The sequence below is a fragment of the Protopterus annectens genome, chromosome 6.part0 (genome assembly GCF_019279795.1).
Source record: "Protopterus annectens isolate FY-2018-M chromosome 6.part0, PAN1.0, whole genome shotgun sequence".
NCBI classification, from domain to species: Eukaryota; Metazoa; Chordata; order Ceratodontiformes; family Protopteridae; genus Protopterus; species Protopterus annectens.
In genome coordinates this window covers 1036852429-1036873438 of record NC_056737.1, presented here as the reverse complement: position 1 = coordinate 1036873438, position 21010 = coordinate 1036852429, and the positions used below count along the sequence as shown (strand labels likewise).

General features: G+C 39.2%; 1 protein-coding gene across 1 annotated transcript in view; it reads left to right on the top strand.

Annotated features, from left to right (window-relative positions):
• The window catches only part of ATG2B (autophagy related 2B), a 1825281-nt gene that overhangs the window by 122375 nt on the left and 1681896 nt on the right, over positions 1-21010 (top strand). Inside the window, exon 3 of the mRNA XM_044074646.1 lies at positions 2673-2775. Within this exon, the coding sequence (XP_043930581.1) occupies positions 2673-2775 (103 nt within the window). The remainder of the gene's footprint in view (positions 1-2672; positions 2776-21010) is intronic.

The following is a 21010-nucleotide window of genomic DNA, read 5'->3' as shown; positions in this document are numbered from 1 at the left end:
TGCTTTTTTTCTACTTTGAGTATATCCCACTACCTAACTGACAATTTAAATATAGATTAAGCATGCCACATGATCAACATTTCCAGTTATTTTGGTTTATTAAGTTTTGGGATAACGTAAACAGTTGCATGCTGTGTGAAAGGCTGATTCCATAATTCAGAAGTCATAAGGCTAGAATTAGAAGTCTAGAAATTTAGGATCAGTAACAAGTCGTTATTGTTTAAATCTGCCGGCATTGTCTAGTCTTATTACTCTGTAGTAATATCTTTGTTATGTATGGAGTCCCATGATCACACTGAAAAAAGGGTTAAAGAATATCCTGGTTACACGTTACTGTAGAGTGAGGCCTGACCTTATCAGCACTTTCAAAGATGTTTAACAAATGTTACCCCTCCCCAAGTGCTGCTATGGTCTGTTATCAGGGAAATGACGGTCTTTCATTCTCAGGTATCCCTTAATATCTTTCCTCATACATCCACAGAAACATACAGACATCATTCTGTAAGTAGCTTATTTAAATTAGGACACTATTTAAAAACTGTCCCTGCTATTTCCAGCTTTTTCTTTTTTTTTTTGTAACTCTTAGTACATGGTTTAGATATAACTTCATACAGTAGAAAGAGTTATGATTGTTTTTCAGTATGGATGCAAAGAGTTGCCTCTTGAGCTTTTCTCTCGAAGTGAATTTCTTGGCATCCATGTCAAGAATACTTAATAATGTGGTTACAGTTTGAGACCCTGTCATAACCCATGTATACTGCTTATAAGTGCAAAGAGGCTCACCTAGCAGGTGATGATATATTAAGTCGGTGCACACCTTCAAATAGAGCTCCACAGGCCACTAACAAACTTTCTGGAGCCAAATGTGGCACAGAGAATAGGCAGATTCAAGTTGGGTTGAGATTTTAGTAAAAGGTTTATTACCCTTATTCCTAGAATTGCCTCTTACTGCATGAAAGACACTGTGGACAATCAATACAGTGGGAAATAGTTCTGTATTGTTGTTTGCTTTTCCTTTGGCACACCATGAGTGTCATGTATATAAGGATGTTTGGTATTCTTTCAGAACACTGACAGCAATACAAAGTCAAGTAGAGATTTTTGAAGTCTTGCGTGTGGTTTGTTTAAGTTGAAGTAAATGTACAGTCTTCATTAGTAATCAAAAGTTGTTGCATATAGTGTGTTTCTGTTTGTTTATTCATTTATTTATGTATTTATTTTGTTAGCCAGGGAAGTGAAGTGGCCCCAAGTCCCTTTTTAGTTATGACCTGAGCATCTACTCTCAGTGTTGAGTACAATACATAATTATATAAAAATGAGACATTACAAACTACTATTAGTTTCTTTGTTGAAATGTGGTTTGCTCATCTCCCTAAAAAGTGTAGCAGTAGAGATAATTAATAATCAACTGTGATACATTCTGCAAAACATTCTAAGGTTACAATTTCTAATTTTACTCGATAGCTGTATAAACCATTGTGCTTGTCAGTTTTAAGAAGTCTGGTGGGTGTTCTTTAAACTTTAAAAAAAATAAAAGATATTGCCGATTTGCAGTACAAACAGGCAAATTGCTCCAGCTATGTGGGGAAGTCTTACTAATAGCCATGTGTCCTAAAGACAGAGAAAATGTGGATCCTCTCACAGTTATTGTTTTTGAGCAGCAAATCTTAGGGGGTACCTAGTGATGTACTTTTGTCAACTTTAGTGCTAAAGAAAAGCAGTTTTCTAATTGTAATATCTTAAGTTTAAGTGTGTTTAGAAGTAAGTTGGCTTTTAGTGCATTCTTCCTATATTCTGATAAAATATAAATTGACATATCTTGTTATCAGCTGATTGCAGCAGATGGCTATTACAAGAGTCTGAACTATTTGTAGTGGGACTACATATTTTATCCGATAGATGGGTGTATTCACTCCAGTTTCCTTTCTTTTTTTTGAGGTTAGTAACTGGTTAGTTTGTTGCACAACTACAGCTATTTTAAAATTTTATTCACAATATTGCCTTTATGAAATGTGAATGTAAGGTTGGTCTCCAGCCAAATACCTAGATACATGAAACTGCACAGCTAGGTTATTGAAATACCAGCATGTTCCTTAATGACGAGGGAACCTGATGCATCAGTCCATAGGTAGAGCTAAACAGTATGGTTGTTGACCTAGGAGGGTTGAGTTTAAGTTTATTAGTGAGTCAGAATTAAACTCTTATTAAAATCAACTAAAACGGCTTTATGACCTTGAATAACAGATATAGTCTTTTCAAGAAGGTATTATCATAGCTGTAAAGGGTGAATGAAAGTTTAGGTAAGTTCGTTATTAACTCATTAATAAATAAAGAGAAAATGATGGGACATAACACTGATTCTTGAGGGACCCACAGTGCAGCTTGCAAAGATCCAGTTAATGAAACTGCAGGTATACAGTCTTTCAGATAGCTGCAGAACCACTTGCACTGGCCAGCTATCCAAGCTACCTGCCTTTATCTTTGCAAGCATAAGACTGTATAATTACAGTTGTCTTGCATATAAAAACATTTTGAAACAAACACTTTCAGATTTATTATGCATAAAACACTATGAAAGTCTGTACTTTGAAAACGTTGCATTGGTATAGTAAGTTTTAATTATGAAAAGATTAAAATGAATGAGATGGGCTGAGATTTATTTTATTTTGCAGTTTTAAGGAGAGTCAAAGTGACGTTTTTGGATACTGTACTTCGAATAGAGCATGTACCTGAAAATTCCAAAACGGGAGTAGCACTAGAAATTCGAATTAGTAGGTGAGTGAAGTATATATGATTACATTTTCTTAACTTCTTTATTATCTGTAGGTGACATTTAATGTGTGTGACACACAGTGAAAACACTGACCTCTTTTCAGCCTGTGAAAGATTTAGGATTGTGTAAAAGCTTTGCCTTATTTTTCATGTCCTGCTCATTGGCATTTATCCCATTTACTCTGGTGAAAAGACACAAGTACTTCTCTTACTGTTCATGAAAAGTATTGTCAGTTTCAGCAACCAGTTAACATAGTGTGATATTTATTTTTTATCTGTGTACATTTTATGTATGAATCACAAAATTCACAGATAGTTCTGTCTTGGCACTTATTTGATGAGTAACAGTTTATATTTACAATATAAGTTAGCTTTTTCGGGCTTTTTTATTTTCTGTGACATAAATGTTAGTGTGAGACTTTCTGTATGAAGTCACCTTTATGGAAGAGCTGAGAGGGGCAGTAATTGCTTTCATTTAGCATACAGTTATGTCAGTAGTTAGAAATGTTAGTGACGACATATATTTATATGTATTTATACACATACATGTATATATAAAATGAGTGTGTATACATAATATAATATGTCTTGCAGTTAGCTGAGAGGATTAAGGCTCTGAGCTATTGTATAAACTGCTTCCTATAGTCTAGGTTACAGAATTCTTTCTTCCTCCATTTTCTTACTGTGTGACTCTCAGTAACTCACTTAACCAGTTTGCCCCTAAAAAGGGACAGTTTTGTCCCGTGAGTTTATCTGGTAAACAAATGTATCAAATAAAAAGGTATGTGTGCACCACACATATTTATATTATCATCATCAACCTCCCCTTTCCTGTTTTTCTCCATGGAGTTGGAGTGTTGCATCAACTGTCACCACCTCTCATTTCACTGCCGGTCTCCTGTCACCACTGCCACTGTCCTACCTTCTCTGACAGTTATGACTGACTGCCGCTGGTCTTCTCTCATGATATCTGTCTTATCTATCTATCAGTATATCTCTTTGCTGGATATCCTTGTTTCCTCATGCATTCTTCCTGTCTCTCTCTCAAATCTTCTTCAACAAATCATCTTCTGCTTTCCTGTACCCAAATTGCTGTAATCTGTTCTCTTCGACCTCTGCAATTGGAGCTTCTACTCTGATGTTATAATTTCTTTGTCTGTCCCACAGTGTGCATCCTACTTCCCATTTCAGGCACTTTATTTCCACCACCTCTAGCTTCCTTAACTGCTCTGTCTTCAGTGCCCAGGTTTATACACCATGTAAACATGAGTAAAATTATACAGGGGGTTAAACAAATATGTCTTTCCCCTGTTCCAAAATTTCCAAGGCATTACCCTTCCGAGGCAGGCCTTTCTACCACAAGAAATCCAATCAACAAAAAAGAAAAAAAAAATGCAAAAAGAAATGTCAGGACAAGTCTAAATTTAGTTTCAGGGGAGCAAAGATCCCCTTCTGGGACAAACTTTAGAGCTTTTGACTATATTTCCCCTTCTACTTTGGCCTTTCCCCCTCCAAGTCTCCTGGACAAACATTCTTTTGGGAAAAGGTCACAACAAACACATTGGTTTTGAGAATCACTCAAGAAAGATCCACTCTTCAAAAGATCCACTCTTTGGTGGAAATCTCTTCCTTTTTAACATCTAATTCCTCAGGTTCTTAAGACTGGAGGTACTAGTTGCTGCTATTCTGGTTGGAGCCTTTTCCTTCCAAATCAAAGAGGAAAAGGTTTCTACTCTGTTTGTTTTTCTGTGTCCCAAGAAAAGAAGGCACTTGGAGACCTACTCTGGATGCATCAGTTCTGATATTTTTTTTAAACATTCCAAATTTTAAAAACGTTGACTCTACAAGGTCTTTTTCCTCTCATTTTCTCCAAAGCTTTCTTGACTACCCTGGACCTCAGAGGTGCTTATCTACATGTTCTAGCTTATCCTCACAGGAATTATTAAGATTGTGTCTTTGGGTTGCATTTTCTGTGAACTACTTTGCATTGTGGACTTTCCATTGTCCCCAGATTTGATGAATATGCTTCACCTCAAAAATCTAGATCGAGAGCAGCACCTCGCTGGCCTTGTTCAAGAGAAATTGACCAATGGGATGGAGATCATGAACCTATAAGAGTGTTCACAAAGCATATAGCCCCATATTATAGTATTCTACAGGCGCTAGATTATCTACATTTTCCTTTACTTTGATTTCCTGATTGAAGCCACTTTTCAACATGAAATTATTCAGTACTTACAGTTTTTCACTATCACTCTCTTTCAGAAACTGGGATTCATTTTGATTGTCAACAAGTCCAACCTTTTCGCTATTCATTCTCTGGTTTTCCTAAGTTATTTTGAATTTTCTCTGATGATGGTTTTTCTTCCTTCAGACAAGATTATCTTCTAAACAAACTGTTTCTGTCTCTGGTAAATATCTCTGACCTTTGCAAGAGAGATTTTGAGGACCCTGGAATATATGGCATCCACCATTCAAATTATTTCATTTGTAAGACTGTACATGAAGAAAATTTAGTGGTATCTAAAGTTAATATGGACACTGCACTCTGTCTTTCCTTATTCCTCTTTCACCTTTTGTGAAGAAAGCGCGACGTTGGTGGATCACTCAGGTAAACTTAAATCCAGGAGTTCCCTTTCAAATTTGTCCTCCTCTTCTTCAAAGTATCTCCATAAGTCCATCAGACAGAGCCTGGGGGATATTCAGATGGATTCAGAGTATAAAGTTTTTGGTTAAAAAACAAAAGGACAGGAAAAAGCATATAAACATAAAAGAAACAAAAGCATTGATTCTAGCTTTTCAGTTTTTCCATCAGCTATTGTTCCCAGGAGTATTTCAGATTCTGATGGACAGCACAACTGTTAAGTGGTATACCTACAAACAGTGGCAAAAAATCATGCCTCCAGTGCAGGCTAGTATAGATGGCATTGGATGCTGATAATTCTTTGTAACATTTAAACAAGTAGAACCACAAGTTTCCTTCAGATTCCTTTCTTGCAAGTGTTGTAATCCAATAATGTAAAACAATGAAAAACCTATAAAAATATACATATAGATGCAATAAAATCATATTTTTGACAATCTAACTAGCTAACTACCCTTAAATCCTGAGATATTATAAATAATCCTGCATCATTTATATATATATATATATATATATATATATATATATATATATATATATATATATATACACACACATACATTTTAAATGGTATGATTAACTTGAATTTATGGAAAAGGCTTTGTATTGGTGCATTCAAAATTATGTAACCATATAAAAAGGGGAAGTGAGTAAGGTTGTGTTATCTGATGAAGTTCCGTTTTTATGTGAATTGGTAAATAAAGGAACAAAATAGCTAATAACCTTACTGGATTGGTGCCTTCGTTATTTCACTTCTGAAGGAAACTTGTGGTTCTCTTTGCAACCTTTATTTCCAAGCAGTGTATAGTCGATCAGAACAGAAGAGCTTGGCAAATTATCTGAGCAGGTGAAGGACAGACCCTCCCCCCAATGAATGGATGTTGAACAGGGAGGTTATGTTATAGATCAGCCACCAAGGGGGTACTCAAAAGATGGATCTATTTGCTTCCAGTCTGAACCATCAGCTCAGAATTTCTTGCTTCAGTACCCAATGCAAGAAGCTCGGGCAATGGATGCCTTCTTCACTTAGGGTAATTCCTGTATGCTTTTCTCCTTTTTCCTCTTATTCAAAAAGCCCTCCTGAAAATTCATGAGGACAATTCCAGGATTCTCTTGCTAACCTCCTTTTGGTTAGACAACATTGGTTAACCATTATCTTCCATCTGGCTAATGACAGTCACCATACATTACCCCACAGGATGACATTCTCACACAACTGAAGAGCTCTCTCATTCTTCCGTACCTGAAGAGTCTCAAACTCATAGTATGAATGATATATTTTTGAGTCCTTTTAGGCACCTTTATTCTGAGGATGCACTACAGGTTATTTAAAGGAGACCAAGAAACCTGCATCTAGAAAAATTTGTATATGTAAATGGAGAAGGTTTTCTGTTTGGTTCCAAAATAAAGGGATGGAGTCTTTATCCGACAGAGATATCCTCCGTCTTCCAATGTTTATGTGAGCTGCTTAGTTTGTGTCTGGCATGCACTTACATTAGGTTACATTTTTCAGCCATCTCAGTTTGTCTTCTCATAAATCCACCTCTTTTTTTCATGTTCTGAGATGATGCAATTTCTAAAGGTGATAGTAGACCTATACTGTGGTATTTACGTTTTAAACTAGAGCAACAAGAATGGTTATCCATCTGCAATATTTCAAAGATGCTGAAGAAGCTGATTCAGAAGGTGGTAAAGTTAACTTCTGAAGCATGCAATTTAGCTCAAAGGGAAGAGGAATGGATTTTTTGAGGGCATGACTTTATAGCACATTCTTGCTTGGCTTGGTTTTGGATTATTTTAACCAGAAGACTCATTCTTGCTTCTAGATATTATAGGAATAGTTAGAAGTGATAACAGAAACATCAACCTAATGTATGAGCCAGGCTGAATGGAAAAGTTTTCATTTGAGGCAAGTCTAAAAAAATAATAAAAATACACATGTGCCATGTTTTGCTCCTGCCACATGAGTATACAGTTCTCCTTGAGGGCACTCAAGGCTGGCAAACATTTTCCAGTGGCACTGAGTAGTAGTTTGTAGCTTCTCATCTGTTATTGGTTACATATTTATTGTAATCCAACCTATTACAAATCCAGTCAGTTCCTGCAAACCATTAGTTCTTAGCCATTAAGATTTTGAAGCATCAAAATTGATAGCTGCTAAAGATATTTTTCTATTTTATTCTCGCCTGTTGTATAAAAGAATAAAAGTGATTCCATGTGAAAGGGCTGAGTACATTTTAAAACATTGTATTGCATTTTAAAGTGCTATGCAGTGCATTATTTTTATCAGAAGGTCTCACATAAGAACCCTCCTTGATGAAGCCTTGGTTGGGTTTATTTTCCCATCCAGTTAGTCACCATTCCATATTTTGGGATGTGTACATGTTTGTATCAATGCATGTTATGTGTAGCAAATTAGTTATGCAAGTTTTCATATCCTCCAAGCCCTTCGGATCTTTTTTTACTGCTCACACAGTTTGGATTATGATAATTATCATCATCACCTGCAAATTGAAATACTCCAAATACACTGTGTGTGCTGTTTTCAGTGCTTTCAGGCATATAGTGCAGTGGTTCCCTAAGACTTGGGCTCCAGACTAGTCATCTTACATTAAGAGGGTCAACGTCTGTACTGTTGTGGCAGGAGAGGGCTGATTTCATCTATTTGAGCTGGATTTGCTGGTGGAAAGCTTATTGTGAGCTTATCTGATTGGCTTGTAAGTATACGTAGCTTAAAACTTCCCTTTTTCTATTTGTGTGTAAGCCTCACATTTGAATGAAACTTGGCTCAGTTATGCAGAGCTGCTTATTTGGTGACGATGCCAGAAAGTTTGAGAGAGTTTGCTTACATCTGAAGCTGTCCTCGGCAAGAAAAACAAATTTAAGTTTTATATCACACTTGTATTTGTTGTTTTTCTTGCACTTGCTTAGAGTTTTAAGTTGCATTTTCCACTGCTGTTAGGGCTGCTTTTCTGCAGTTGTAGTACTCTAAATACGCTCTATCTGCTGTTTTCAATGCTTTTGGGCATATAGATTTGTGGTTCCCTAAAACGTGGGCAAACCAGTCATTTTACATTAAGAGGGTCAAAGTCTGCACTCTTGTGGCAGGAGAGGATTGATTTCACCTATCTGAGCTGGGAATTGCTGGTGGAAAGCTAATTGTGTGCTTACCTGATTGGCCTGTGAGCATACTTAGTTTAAAACTTGATTTTTTTTTTGCTTGTGTATAAGCCTCACACTTGCCTGACTCTTGGCTCAGTTATCCAGGTCTTCTTATCCTTTGGTGACAATGCTAGATGCTAGAAAGTTTGAGAGATTTTGCTTTCATCTGAAGCCATCCTTGGCAAGAAAAATGAAATCAAGTGTTATTTTTTACTTGCATTTCTTGTTTTCATTGCATTTACAAAGATTTCTGTGCTATTTATTGCTTTTCATGCACTTGCTTAGAGTTTTAAGTTGCATTTTTCCACTGTGGTAAAGGCTGCTGTTCTGCATTTGTACTCTGAAAGCACTATAACTTGCTTTTTTTCTGCTTGTATATAAGCCTTGCATTTGCCCAATGCTGCTGTTCTTACAGCAGTGGTTAGTGGTGTCTTGTATATATGCAATCGCTAGAAGTTGTACTTTCCCTACGGAAACTACCACTGAAATTTTCCCAAGTCCCATGCTAATCAAGGATCAACTAATTTTTGCATTGAGCAGCACTGCCATATTTGGTTAGTTCTAGATTACATTGTTATAGCACGCAGAACTGTTGCTGCTCAAAGAGCAACTGGTTTGCATGCTGGACAGCATCGCCAGATAGGTTAGCTGTAGATTATGCTAAGTAAGCACCCATCCATCATCTGGCTGCAAACACACCCCCATCCTTTTCCCCTTGTAAAGCGCATATTAAGGAACTGCAACCATGGGTAGGGAATTTCCTGCTATTTCTCTGTGTAGCGTGATGAACATGGGCATCCTGAGGCAATGTAGCAATTGCTTTGTGTACACTGACCATTTAATTCTGAAACAGATGAATACAGTGTGTGAGAGATGTAGTTATACAATGTCAGTGGAGGTAAGACTGTCACATGCAGACACAAAAAACACCAAACAGTTTGTCAGCGATACACACACAACAGTCACTGCACTTATAGTACAGAGAACCAGACACATAGACCCACATATGTGGAGATGCTCAAATATAACTTGCCCAAACCTCAAAGGCCTCTCAGATGCAGTCCTCAGAAATTCAGCATGCACACAAACAAGACAATTCCCACCAAAACACATAAAACCACATCTCATTGTGTCTCAGCTGCCAAGCCCGTAAGGCCCCACACCACACAGCCTAATATTTTGGTCATAGGAGACTCTGTTGTGAGACACACTGATGTCCCTCTCAACAGGCTGGATAAGGAGAAGGTTACAGTTAGTTGCCTGTCAGGAACCAAGATTCACCAGGTCACGCAAACACCCAGGTCACTAAACCCCAAGTAACAGTATGACTCTGTCATAGTCCATGTGGGCGTAAATGACCCGAGACGTACCTTCCTGGACTATATGAAGAAAGACATGATTGAGCCCTCAGAATATGTGTCACAGGTGAGTATGAGCCTAGTACTGTGCAGCTTTCTACAGTCTTCAAGGAAGATGCCACAATACCAATAGAAAATGATTGACTTTAATAATTGGCTTAGCTACTGGTGTCATTCCAAAGGGGTCCAGTATTTGTCAGGCTCTGAGAACAATATTGACAGGCCACACTGCTTTGCCAGGGATGGTTTTCACCCGCCACCACTAGGCTTTTGGATATTTGCCAAAACATTGTCCACTCCCTCTTGCCTTTTTTTAGGCATTGCAAACAGACAAACCTTCTAACATAGCAAAATCTACTCAGGAAAAGCTAAAGGTATTACTGGTCAATGGTAGAAGCCTCAACAAGAAACTGCACTCCCTGGAAACTCTCCTCACCCTGGATAATGCTAACATCTGTGCAGTTGCTGAAACATGGTTCAAGCCATGGAAAGCACCCTGGCAGTGTGAGGCTATAATGCCTTCCAACCATTCCATTCACCCACTGTACATGAAAGGGCAGAAGGTGGCAGTGTATCCCTCTACTTAAAAGATAAGCACACCTCAAGACTAGCCAAACAATACGACATGCTTCAGCTACTCCACATCCAACTAACCATAGGAAAAATCCATTACCGTATCCTTGCTAGCTACAGGTCCCTCACCATGGACCAGGAAACCCATACATCAAACCTGAATTTACTAGAATCACTTACCATTCAGCCCAGTACCATAATCATGGGTGATTTTGGTAACCCCCCATTAACTGGGATTCATACATGATCACTAACATGCAGGCTCAGAATTTTTGTAAGACAAATTACCTCCTATTAAGTGATGGAGTAGCTAGTTTCCAAACTACCCCAAACCCAAAAAATACAAAAGCCTGTGTGGAGGCATACGTGAAAGCTCTGTACAACCATATAAACAAATGCATAGAAATGGCTGTACCAGGCTGAAATAAGCTTAAAACAAACTACAGAAACAAGTCACCCTGGTGGACCTCGGGTATAAATAGGTTGTACAACAAAAGAAAGAAGTCTAGAAGTAATAGAGAATGTGCACATTGGAGCAAAAACTCCCCCCATTAGTCTAAACAAGCAGATCAGGGGCCTAGTCAAGACTTCAAAAGCAAATTTTGAAGCAGAAATGGCTTCCCAAGCTAAGGATAACCATAAGTCATTTTTCATATATGTCTGCAGTCTTAAAAGGCAACACCCAACAATGTGTGGAATTAGTTGTAGACTGCATCTCCTGTACTCATCTAGAAGATGTAGAAAATCTCCTGGCCAATAAATTCATCTCAACTTTCACCTCCCATTACTCCCTCCCTAGAAATACCCTCCACCATCCCTGTACCAGTTATCACTAAAGAACAGGTCGCCACTGTGCTCTGTGAATCTAAAAGTATGGCTTTGATGGGTCCCAGCAGTATCCCATGATGCCTCTTAAATGGCATGAAACAGGACCCACCAGATCTTTATTTAACCACAGCCTCCAAACTGGCATTGTCCATGTGAGTGGAGGGCAGAAACAGTTATCCCTCTGCATAAAGGTGGATCATCAACAGACCCAGGAAATTATGGAGCCATAAGTTTGATTAGTCTTATATGCAAGGCCATGGAAAGAATAGTCATGGTTCTGATAATGACACAGGAAACTGAACCCAGCCTAGTTCATCTTTGTCAAAGGCAGGTCATGCCTACTCAGTCTGGTGGACTTCTTTGAGAAAGTCACTAGGGCCATGGATGAGGGAAAAACAGTGTATACTGCCCCCTTGACCTGGCTCAAGCATTTGACACAGTTCCCCACTCGAGTATTATAGATAAACTGACAAAACTGGGTATAAATCCCTACATCACCAGATGAATAGATAACTAAGTGGTTCACAGGCAGGAAGGATGTTGTTACAATAAGTAAATACAGATCCAGCAAGAGGCTTATTACTAGTGGTGTGCCACAGGGCTCAATGCTGAGACCTCTCCTGTTCAGAATGTACTTCTCTGAAGTCAAGGCTAATGTAGAAAAGCCTTTGGCTGACTAAGTTTGTTGATGACTGCAAGTTGGGGGCAATCACTGAATCCCCCAATGATATAGGTATCCTTCAGAAAGGTCTGACTCAAACAAATGATTGGTGCAAGAGCCATGGCCTAAAAATAAATGCAGAAAATGCATTATGATACACTTTGAGAAGTCAAATACCTCTGCAGATTACAACATTAATAGCACACCCCTAAGAGTGAACTCAGAGGTGAGAGATCTAGATACACAGATAAACAGTAATCTACAATGGTGAGGAAGTCCTATGTGGCAAACTTATAAGTAAAGGCATGGCATCCAGATCCAAAGTGGTAGTTATAATCCCACTGAACTCTGTCCTCACCAGACCAGTAATTGAGTACAGTGCACCTTTTGGCATGTACTTTACCAGGCACTTGCCACAGCCGAGTGGCCTCAGAGGTTCCTTACAAAAAATAGTGGGTGTAAACAATGTGTCCTATGCAGCTAGACTAAAAGCTTTATCCTTTACTCTGTACTCCTACCTACTGTGAAGAGGTAATCTATGCCTAACCTACAAGGCACTCTAAAATCCAGTCGTGATGGAACTCTTGCACATTCACAAGACAAACTGCACGAGGGTCACCCAATCTAGGGATCTAAAACTGGTCTGTGACGCAAACAAATCATGCTGTAGAGAAAAATATGCGTCTCAAAGATTACCCCTTGTCTGGAACAAGCTTCCTATTTTTGTAAATCAGAGCCCTTACCTGACCCTCTTCAAACGCAGTTTGGATCAATGGATGGGGAGTTGTAAATTCACGCTTGGTGTGGCACCAGTGTCCCTTATGAACAGGGGCAGTCTGTAAAATACTCAAAGGCATAGGCACAAACCTAAGCAATCCTCTAGCCCTCAGGGATTGAAAATCGGGTAAAATATGGGTAATAATACCTAGGCTTGTAAGGGCTCTTAAGCCCATTAGCCTAGTAATCTCTTATGAACCTATATTACCTCCAGGTTGTTCCTGGGTTCACACAAACTAAATTCTTTGAGATGTAAATAAATCTAAGTGGGATTGATTTTTAACAAATAGTGTGCTGTACAACACATTTTCCCCCATGACTATTGTGACGCCCGTGGACTGGCCCAGTAATCAAGGAGCCTCAGTTGTCACCACTAGCACCAGTGAGGGGCGTCCACATTGGGAGGATAACAAGTACACACACAGTAAAGTATAATTTCCCTTAAGAGCACACAGAGATCACAGTCAGTCTGGCGCTGGTTTCTCCTTTAATGTCCAGATCCCCAATAAGACTCCCCACTGGCACAGCTATAGGGTAATAATCTCAGCTGAGTGGTCAAGCCAAAACCTCCAGCACCTTCTTTGTCCAACCAGTGCTTCGTGTCCCTGCCCAAGTAGCTGACACACACACAGTTTGAGATATGAATTATATATAAACACAGAGACTCTCCTGGGGAAGGCTGGCACAGGTTCTCCAGCTATGCCCACTTCTGCCCCGACTATAAGTAGTACTGACTGCGACCAACCACTCTTATCAGCTACTATAAAGGCCCTTACCAAAGGGTGCCCAATTCTACTGTGCAATGTTATTATTATCCAGTTGGTGTGTGTGACTAAGACTTGAAGGCTATTTAGGGCTAGCGTATACAGTGTCACCAAATACATGCAAGTATGCTAAGAGCTTAAATTATCTCTACACAAAACAGCCACAGTTGAAAGGTTTAAAAATATTTAATAATAAAAAAAGAAAAAGAAAACAAGACAATACTCATTGATTCAACACAGTGATAATAGTGAGTTCAGAAATCACAGGAAAATACTTTAAATATAAAAAACAGCTAGACTAATCTGGCTGTATTCCTATCCATCTTTAAGAGAAATACTAAGATCTAAATAACTTTATTTACAGATTAAAGCAAGTGCTGGTGTGTTGTTGTCAGCTTCAGAACAAAATACAAAATGCTATGCTTTCTTTCTGAGATAGTCCTTAAATTATTTTATTTATTTATGTTTATTTTTACATTTGTTGACCGGGATAGTCCGACTGGATGCATGTCCATTTTCAGCGGAGGCCCAGGGAGAAAAGCTCCAAGGTAAGCAGTTAGAAATACAGATACAACATTACATATTACAAATAGAATATTTACAGTGATTACATACGTAAACAAGTTAAACAAGTTCCACAGGTTAGAGTTAATCCCGAGTGTAAATCAGGATTAAGTTACACAGTTAAACTGATTTAACAGTTTTTACTCATTCTAGAGGTGAGTTAGCCAGGCTTGATATATTGACATAGCCAGTTAAGTGTCAAATGTTTGAGTCTGGTCATAAATTGACCCAGGGTGGAAAGTAAAGTAATATCAGCTGGAAGAGAGTTCCAGGATCTACCTACAGAGTTTGCAAAGAGAAAGTCACCGGCTATGTTATTAATTTTGCTAGTCTGAATTAGTAGTCTGTTAGAGGATCGAAGCGGTCTAGGGTTGTTATAAGGGGTGATAATATTTTTTAGTGCAGGAGTAGTGTCCGGATTATAGAGGATTTTATAGGCCATAATCAGTTGCTTACACTGGATTAGGCAGGGTAGTTCAAGCTACCCAAGTTGGTTTAGATTGATACAATGATGTGTCCTAAAAGGCAGCCCAGTGGCAAATCTGGCAATGTGGTTGTAGCAGATTGAGAGTTTGTTAAGGACAGACTTGTTTAAATTAGGGAGTAGAGGGGATGCATACAGAAGAGTTGAAAGAAGGTGAGAGCGAGCTATGGCAATTTTAGCTGGAGGGGTTAGGAAGGCTTTTATTCTGTAAAGTGACCCTAGTTTTTTTCATGGTTTTGATAGATCGGTTAACATGTAGGTTGAATTTTAGATTATTATCTATAATGACACCTAATAGTTTTGTAGAAAGGTCAGGGCAGATTATTGCGCCATCATTTGCATTTATGGTAAAGGTGAATGCAGTAGACCTATGTGTTGGTGAGAAAAAACTCATTTTAGTTTTTTTTGGCTTTAGGATCAGATGACGATCACAAAGCCAGTTTTCTATTGTATTAAAGGTGGTCTGGGTAGCTGACCATAACTCTTTTGGAGATGTGGCTGAGCAAATGAGGGTGCAGTCATCAGCATATTGGATACATCTACTTTTGGGATGACAGTATAAAGGTCATTAATGAAGCCGGAGAACAGCAGGGGCCCTAGTATAGAACCTTGTGGTACTCCAAGGGTGTTAGGTAGGATGTTAGAGAGTTTGTTTTGCCAAAGGACAGCCTGCTGTCTACCGTTTAGGTAGGATTAAAACCATTGAAGGGCTTTAGTATCTAGGCAGAATTGTTTGCAGGGTGTGGATTAAAAGTTGGTGATCAGCCATGTCGAATGCTTTGGAAAGATCCAAGAAGAGGGCTGAGGATATATACTTATTGTTGCAGTTATGGTTTATGGTGGTAGTAAAGGGTAGAAGGGCTGAAGTAGTGCTGTGGTGAGGTCGGAAGCCATGCTGGGTGTCTGCCATAAGGTGATTCTGGATTAGATGGTGCATCAGTTGCCTGTGAATACATTTTTCCATAATCTTTGCAAGTGGAGATAGTATAGCTATTAGCCTAGTAGAGCTTCCTCCTTTGTGAAGTGGGTTTACATAGGATATTTTCCAGATGGCGGGAATTTTAGCTTCTGCTATGGTTCGATTGATTAGTATTGAGACAGGGTAAGCGATAGCATCAGCTGATTTTTGTAGGTACTCTGCAGGGAGTTGATCAGCAGAGTGTTGTGGGTTTTAATTTTTTGATCAAGGTATGGATAAGTAAAGTGGCAACTGGTTGGAAGCTGAATGAGAGTAGGTTTCTAGGGGTGGTACCTTCATGGCCAGGGGAGCTAGGAGGTAGTTGACTAGCTAGGGCTTGAATGGTCTCAGTAAAGATTCAGTTAAAACTGTCTGAGACATCCACAGGGGGGGTTTATCAATAGTAGCAGCGGGGATAGGGGTTGAAGTTTGTCCAGGATGTAGTAGTTTATTTAAACCTGCCCAAAACTTCTGAGGGTTATTTTGATTTATTGTCTGTAAATTACAGTAGTATTGTTTTTTGTCTTGTAAAATGGATTTTTTAGTTTCATTCCTAGATTGCCTGTATTTAATGTGATCTTGACGGTCTTTAGTAGAACGCCATAAAGCCCATGCTTTGTTTCCAAGGGTAATTTTGAGTTTGGACTCTTTAGAAAGCCATGGCACAGTTTATGCCTTTGTTCTTTTCGAGCGAACAGGTGCATGCAAATCAAGGATCTCAAAGAATTTGTTGTTAAAGTATACAACTGCTTCCTCTAAGGGGAGGTGTTTTAGAATGGACCAATTACATGAGTTTAGTTCTTGTTGGAATTTGGCAGGGTCAAAGTTTTTTTTGTTTCTAACCATTCTGAGTAAGGGTTGTTGGGGCTTAATGGCTTTGTGCTAAATTATGTATGTGAGAAGGTGATCTCTTAGGTCATCAGGGAGGGTCCCAGAGGTGTACAATTGGGGGTGACTAGTTATGAGAACCCAGTCAAGTATGCTTTCTTTTTGGTTAGGTTTACCTATCCTGGTAGGGGTGGTTATGATTTGTGTAAATGCATGCAGGTTAATATGGGTGGTTGGGGATTCTGAGGAACAGGTGCCCCAATCTGTGTTAAAATCTCCCGAGTAATAGGGGTTTCTTGGGGGTAGTGACATGATAGCCAGTGAAGGGTATCTTCAAGTGTAGATATATTGTTACCTGGAGGAATGTACATACAGATGATATTAATGCATTTATTTTTATTAAGTTGCAGTTTAGTGGCAAGAATCTCCGAATTATTAATCTGAGGTGGTTGTATTACATCTGTGGTGACATTCAACTCAGATTTATAGAGAACAGCTACCACCCCCCTTCCTGGAAACACGATCCAGCCTGTGTATGTTGTACCCAGGTGGTAACACTTCATTGTCTGTAGTGTTAGGTTTTAACCAGGTTTCAGATAAACACAGAATCTCAGGGGGGTGGACACCCAGGAGTGCATGCAGTTCATGTACCTTGTTATTAATGCTTCTAATATTGAGGTGACAGGTCAGGAGAGAGTTAGTTGGCATATTAATTGTAGGTTTGTAGCTTGGATTACAAGTACAGGGGGGTATGTATATCTGAAGTGGATGGGCTAGGGTTAGGGTGGATATCACCACCAAGTTTGAGGTGTTAGGTCTGTACCTAGTGATGAACTTCAGGAATTTGTTGATAAGTTTATGGTAGTGTTTGGATCTAGAGCTAATGTGTATGGGATTGATATGTTGACAGAATGAACAAGATGTTGGACAGGACGGTACTGTAAGTATGGTTAAAGGTGGGAGGCTTTACAGCTGGGGTAATAGTATGGCCTTTCGGGGCCTGAACTCCCATGAGAAACTGGTTTTCATACAAGGAAAGGAGGTATGGGGCGAGCAAGAGGGGTAGTAAAGAGGAGTAAATCATTATCTGTGTTAAAGCTTGTGAGTTAAGGAACTGTTTTACCTGGTGATAACAACACCAGAAGATGGAGTGGTGAAGTAAAGGTACTGGAATGGGGGTGGGAGAATGCCAGATGAAAGCTGATAAGTACTATTAAAATGTTGTTAGTGTAATGGGGGTGGGAGAAATTAGCCCAGACGAAAGCTGATAGGTTCTAGTAAGAAGGGGAGTGGCTATTGGACTGTAAATTTAGGGGTACTGGGGGCGGATGGGAGTTGGGAGCAGGGAGGGGTGCAAAGCGAACCTGAGCGTAGTGGGGCTTTTGCAGTCTACAAGGTTTCCTAATTCTTCCTAGAGCCGTAAGGTAAGTATTTCAGCTCTTAATTATACTAGCTTGATGTTAGCTGTTTTTAATATAATTTTTAGTGAATTTGTTATAGTTTTATACAAATTTAGGGTTGTTTTAAGGTTAGACATATTATTGTTAGAGGGCAGGGGGTAGACTACTCTTTTTAGTTAGGGTTGGGAGTTAGCCAATTTGTAATGGGGGACAAACTATAGGTGATTTAGACCCAATTCAGCAAGCTTACAATTTAAAATGGAGAAAAGTATTTAGTTTCAGCCTTAGCAGTTAATAGTGGGCTGACTTCGGTTTACTGTATTCAGGCAGAGGTTCAGCAGGGTTGTGTCCTTCTAGGTCAGAGAGCACTTTACTCTGTACAGAATAAGCTGAAAATTACTGGATGACAGTTTCTCATTAAGACCATATTAATTTGCAGAGCACCAGTGTTTCTTTCAGGAAAGCCTCACACAACTTCAACAGACCAGTTTTCTTCAAAACATAAAAGACATTCTCCACAAACTTTCATGTTTCTAGACCATCTCCCTCCACTGCTCCTTCAGCCTGTGCATCTGCTCGATGTACAGGGCACAGTTGCAGGTCCTGTCTTTGTCACCTGTAATATTCTACTGTTCTGGGCAGAATTGTTGACCTCAAATACAGAAAATATCAGTTGGAAAAAGATCTGAATTCACTGTGTTCTCAGTCCCATTCAGTGTTCCCGTCCCGCGCAAACTTGTTCTCAGTCTGTTCCAGTCTACTCAGTCCCATCACATTCAAAGCTAACGGCTACACGCAGTACCTGAATTCAGTGTTCCCGTCCTGCTCAAGCTTGTTCTCAGTCTGTTTCAGTGTTCCAGTCTCCTCAGTCCCAGATTACTTAATTCTTGTCACTTCTCTGATTTAGTTCCCAGGCTAACAGAGACTCAAAATTTCACATTTCTTTTTTGATCTGCACCTGCCAGGAAGCCACACCAATAAAAGACACTTTATATGTGAAGCCTAGTAATTATCTGTGATTTAGGACAATAGAAAGAATTTCCAGCTGCAGACATCCTGCCTCCAAGCTTGAGATCACACACAGTTGTAAAATTCTTTACTTATCAGCTTTCTTCCAGCAGGGTGCACTGTGGCTACATTTTTGAAGTTCAGTACATAACACAGTTTTCTTACATTTGTCAAACAAGCCTGTGGATCATATTAATATTTACAGTGGCATGGAATTATTTACAAAATTCTGTCTAGCTGGGCTGACAGCCCCTCAGTTTATCACAACTATGTAAGATTCTTTAGTGTTCAAAATGATCTGTGTACTAGGAAAATCTTCATTTTTGGGTGACTTTAACTACCTTCCAGTAAACTGGACACCTGTACCCCCATTGTAGGAAAGGCTTAGTAATTCCTAAAATGAGTAAACAGAAACTCCCTTGAACATTTACTTGGTAAACAAGCCTATTAGTGGATACAGCATTTATGACCTAGTTTCAAATATAAAACAAAGAAAAGTACCTCTTCGCTACTGAAGGTGGAGCAACTTTCATTTATCTCCTATCAGTTTTATCATCCTATTAAAAGATTTTAGCCGTGGTGGTGGTAACAGATTTTACATTTCACTGGTTTCAAATATGGTCTGCTCTTTCACTACTGCCTTGGTATCTCCTTCTCCAGTGAAGACTGACCAGAAACTTGTGACCTTCTCCTTTAAGCTCCTAAAATCCCCCCAGCAAACGCAGATGAATTTAAAGAATAAAAGACTCAAACTTCAAATTGTTCTGTTATGAAGTATCAGAATTAAGTTATTATTACCCCAGCTGTGACCTTGATGCAGCAGGAAACTTCACTAGATAATTCTACACCCATTTAGAAAAAAATGTATAAAACAAGCAGCCCCTACCAGAACCAGGTATTATGGACAATCGAAAAATAAATCACTCTGGTGGTCCACTACCATAAATAAACTCTGTAACAAAAGAAAGAAATTAAATAACAGATCCATATCCCCTGTTCTCGGGGAAAATTTCAAAATCATGACCAAAAATCCTGAAAACCACTAAAGGAGCCTATGAATGTAGGCTGGCCTCTGAAGCCAAATGTAATTATAAAATTCTTATTTAGCTATGTTAGGAAACTAAGAAACAATGCCCTACATTGCTCTGAACTTATTCACAATGACCCTCCTGTTCTGATTTATTAGACAATGCCAACATCCTTACAAATGCAGTGCTAACTTCACCACAGAGACTTTCATCCAAAGCCCTTCAATACTTGAATCCGTTAGTCCCTGAATTATCTCTAAGAATAATTCATTGAAAGTGCTAACCAAGAAAAAAATACTTTGCCTGTGGGACCTGCCAGTGTATTTGGTTGCTTTAATAATGGTGTTAAACATGCCCTTACAGACACACTCCTCGAGCTGTTTAACTCAAGTTTAGCTACTGTTTTTTTTTTTTCCTGACATGTGGCATACTGCAGTGGTGATGCCCATCCATAAGGCTGACCTTACAGCTGACTTGGGTAATTACAGACCTGTCAGCCTTACAAGAATCATCTGCAAAGTTATGGAACATAAGTGACCTCATAAACTACAGTATCAAGAATCATATTTGACTTGACCCAACAGTTTGGTTTTGCGAAGGTTAGATCCTGTCTATTGAACCTGGTAAACATCTTGGAAAGGGTCATGAGGACTGTAGATGGTGGCCTTCACTCCATCTTTGATGCTGTTGCATTTAGCACCATTTTTAGTATTGGAGTCTTCAGTGTTTAAGGTGTCTGCTTCAGTCTTCATGTCAGAGCCATCTGGTCCGTCAGTGTCAGCTCCTTTCTCAGGTCCTTTAAAACTCTCCTCGTCTGGATCCGAAACTGTACCAGTGGTGATGTCCTTGAAGCCAACAGTTTCTCCATCATAGGTTCATAGGATGATACTAGGCTACTGGCCCAGAGGCCCTTATAAGCCTAGCCAAGAATTTTGTCCATGTTTTCTGAAAGTCAGCGCCTGTTTCCTCTGTCCAGCAGGGACACAGCTAGGATCCCAGGGGTATATTTTCTGTTTTCCATCCAGTTGTCCAGTTTAAAAGAAAGAGGCTAGAGATGGGTGCTTGTTGGACATGGCGAGTCTGTCTGTTCCACAGATAGGGGAGCCTTTGGGAATCTCCCCCTAACAACTAACTCTGTTAAGTCCACAGACCAGTTTAAGGGCTTGTGTTGGCTGCGGCGAGTTTGTCTTACGGATATGCA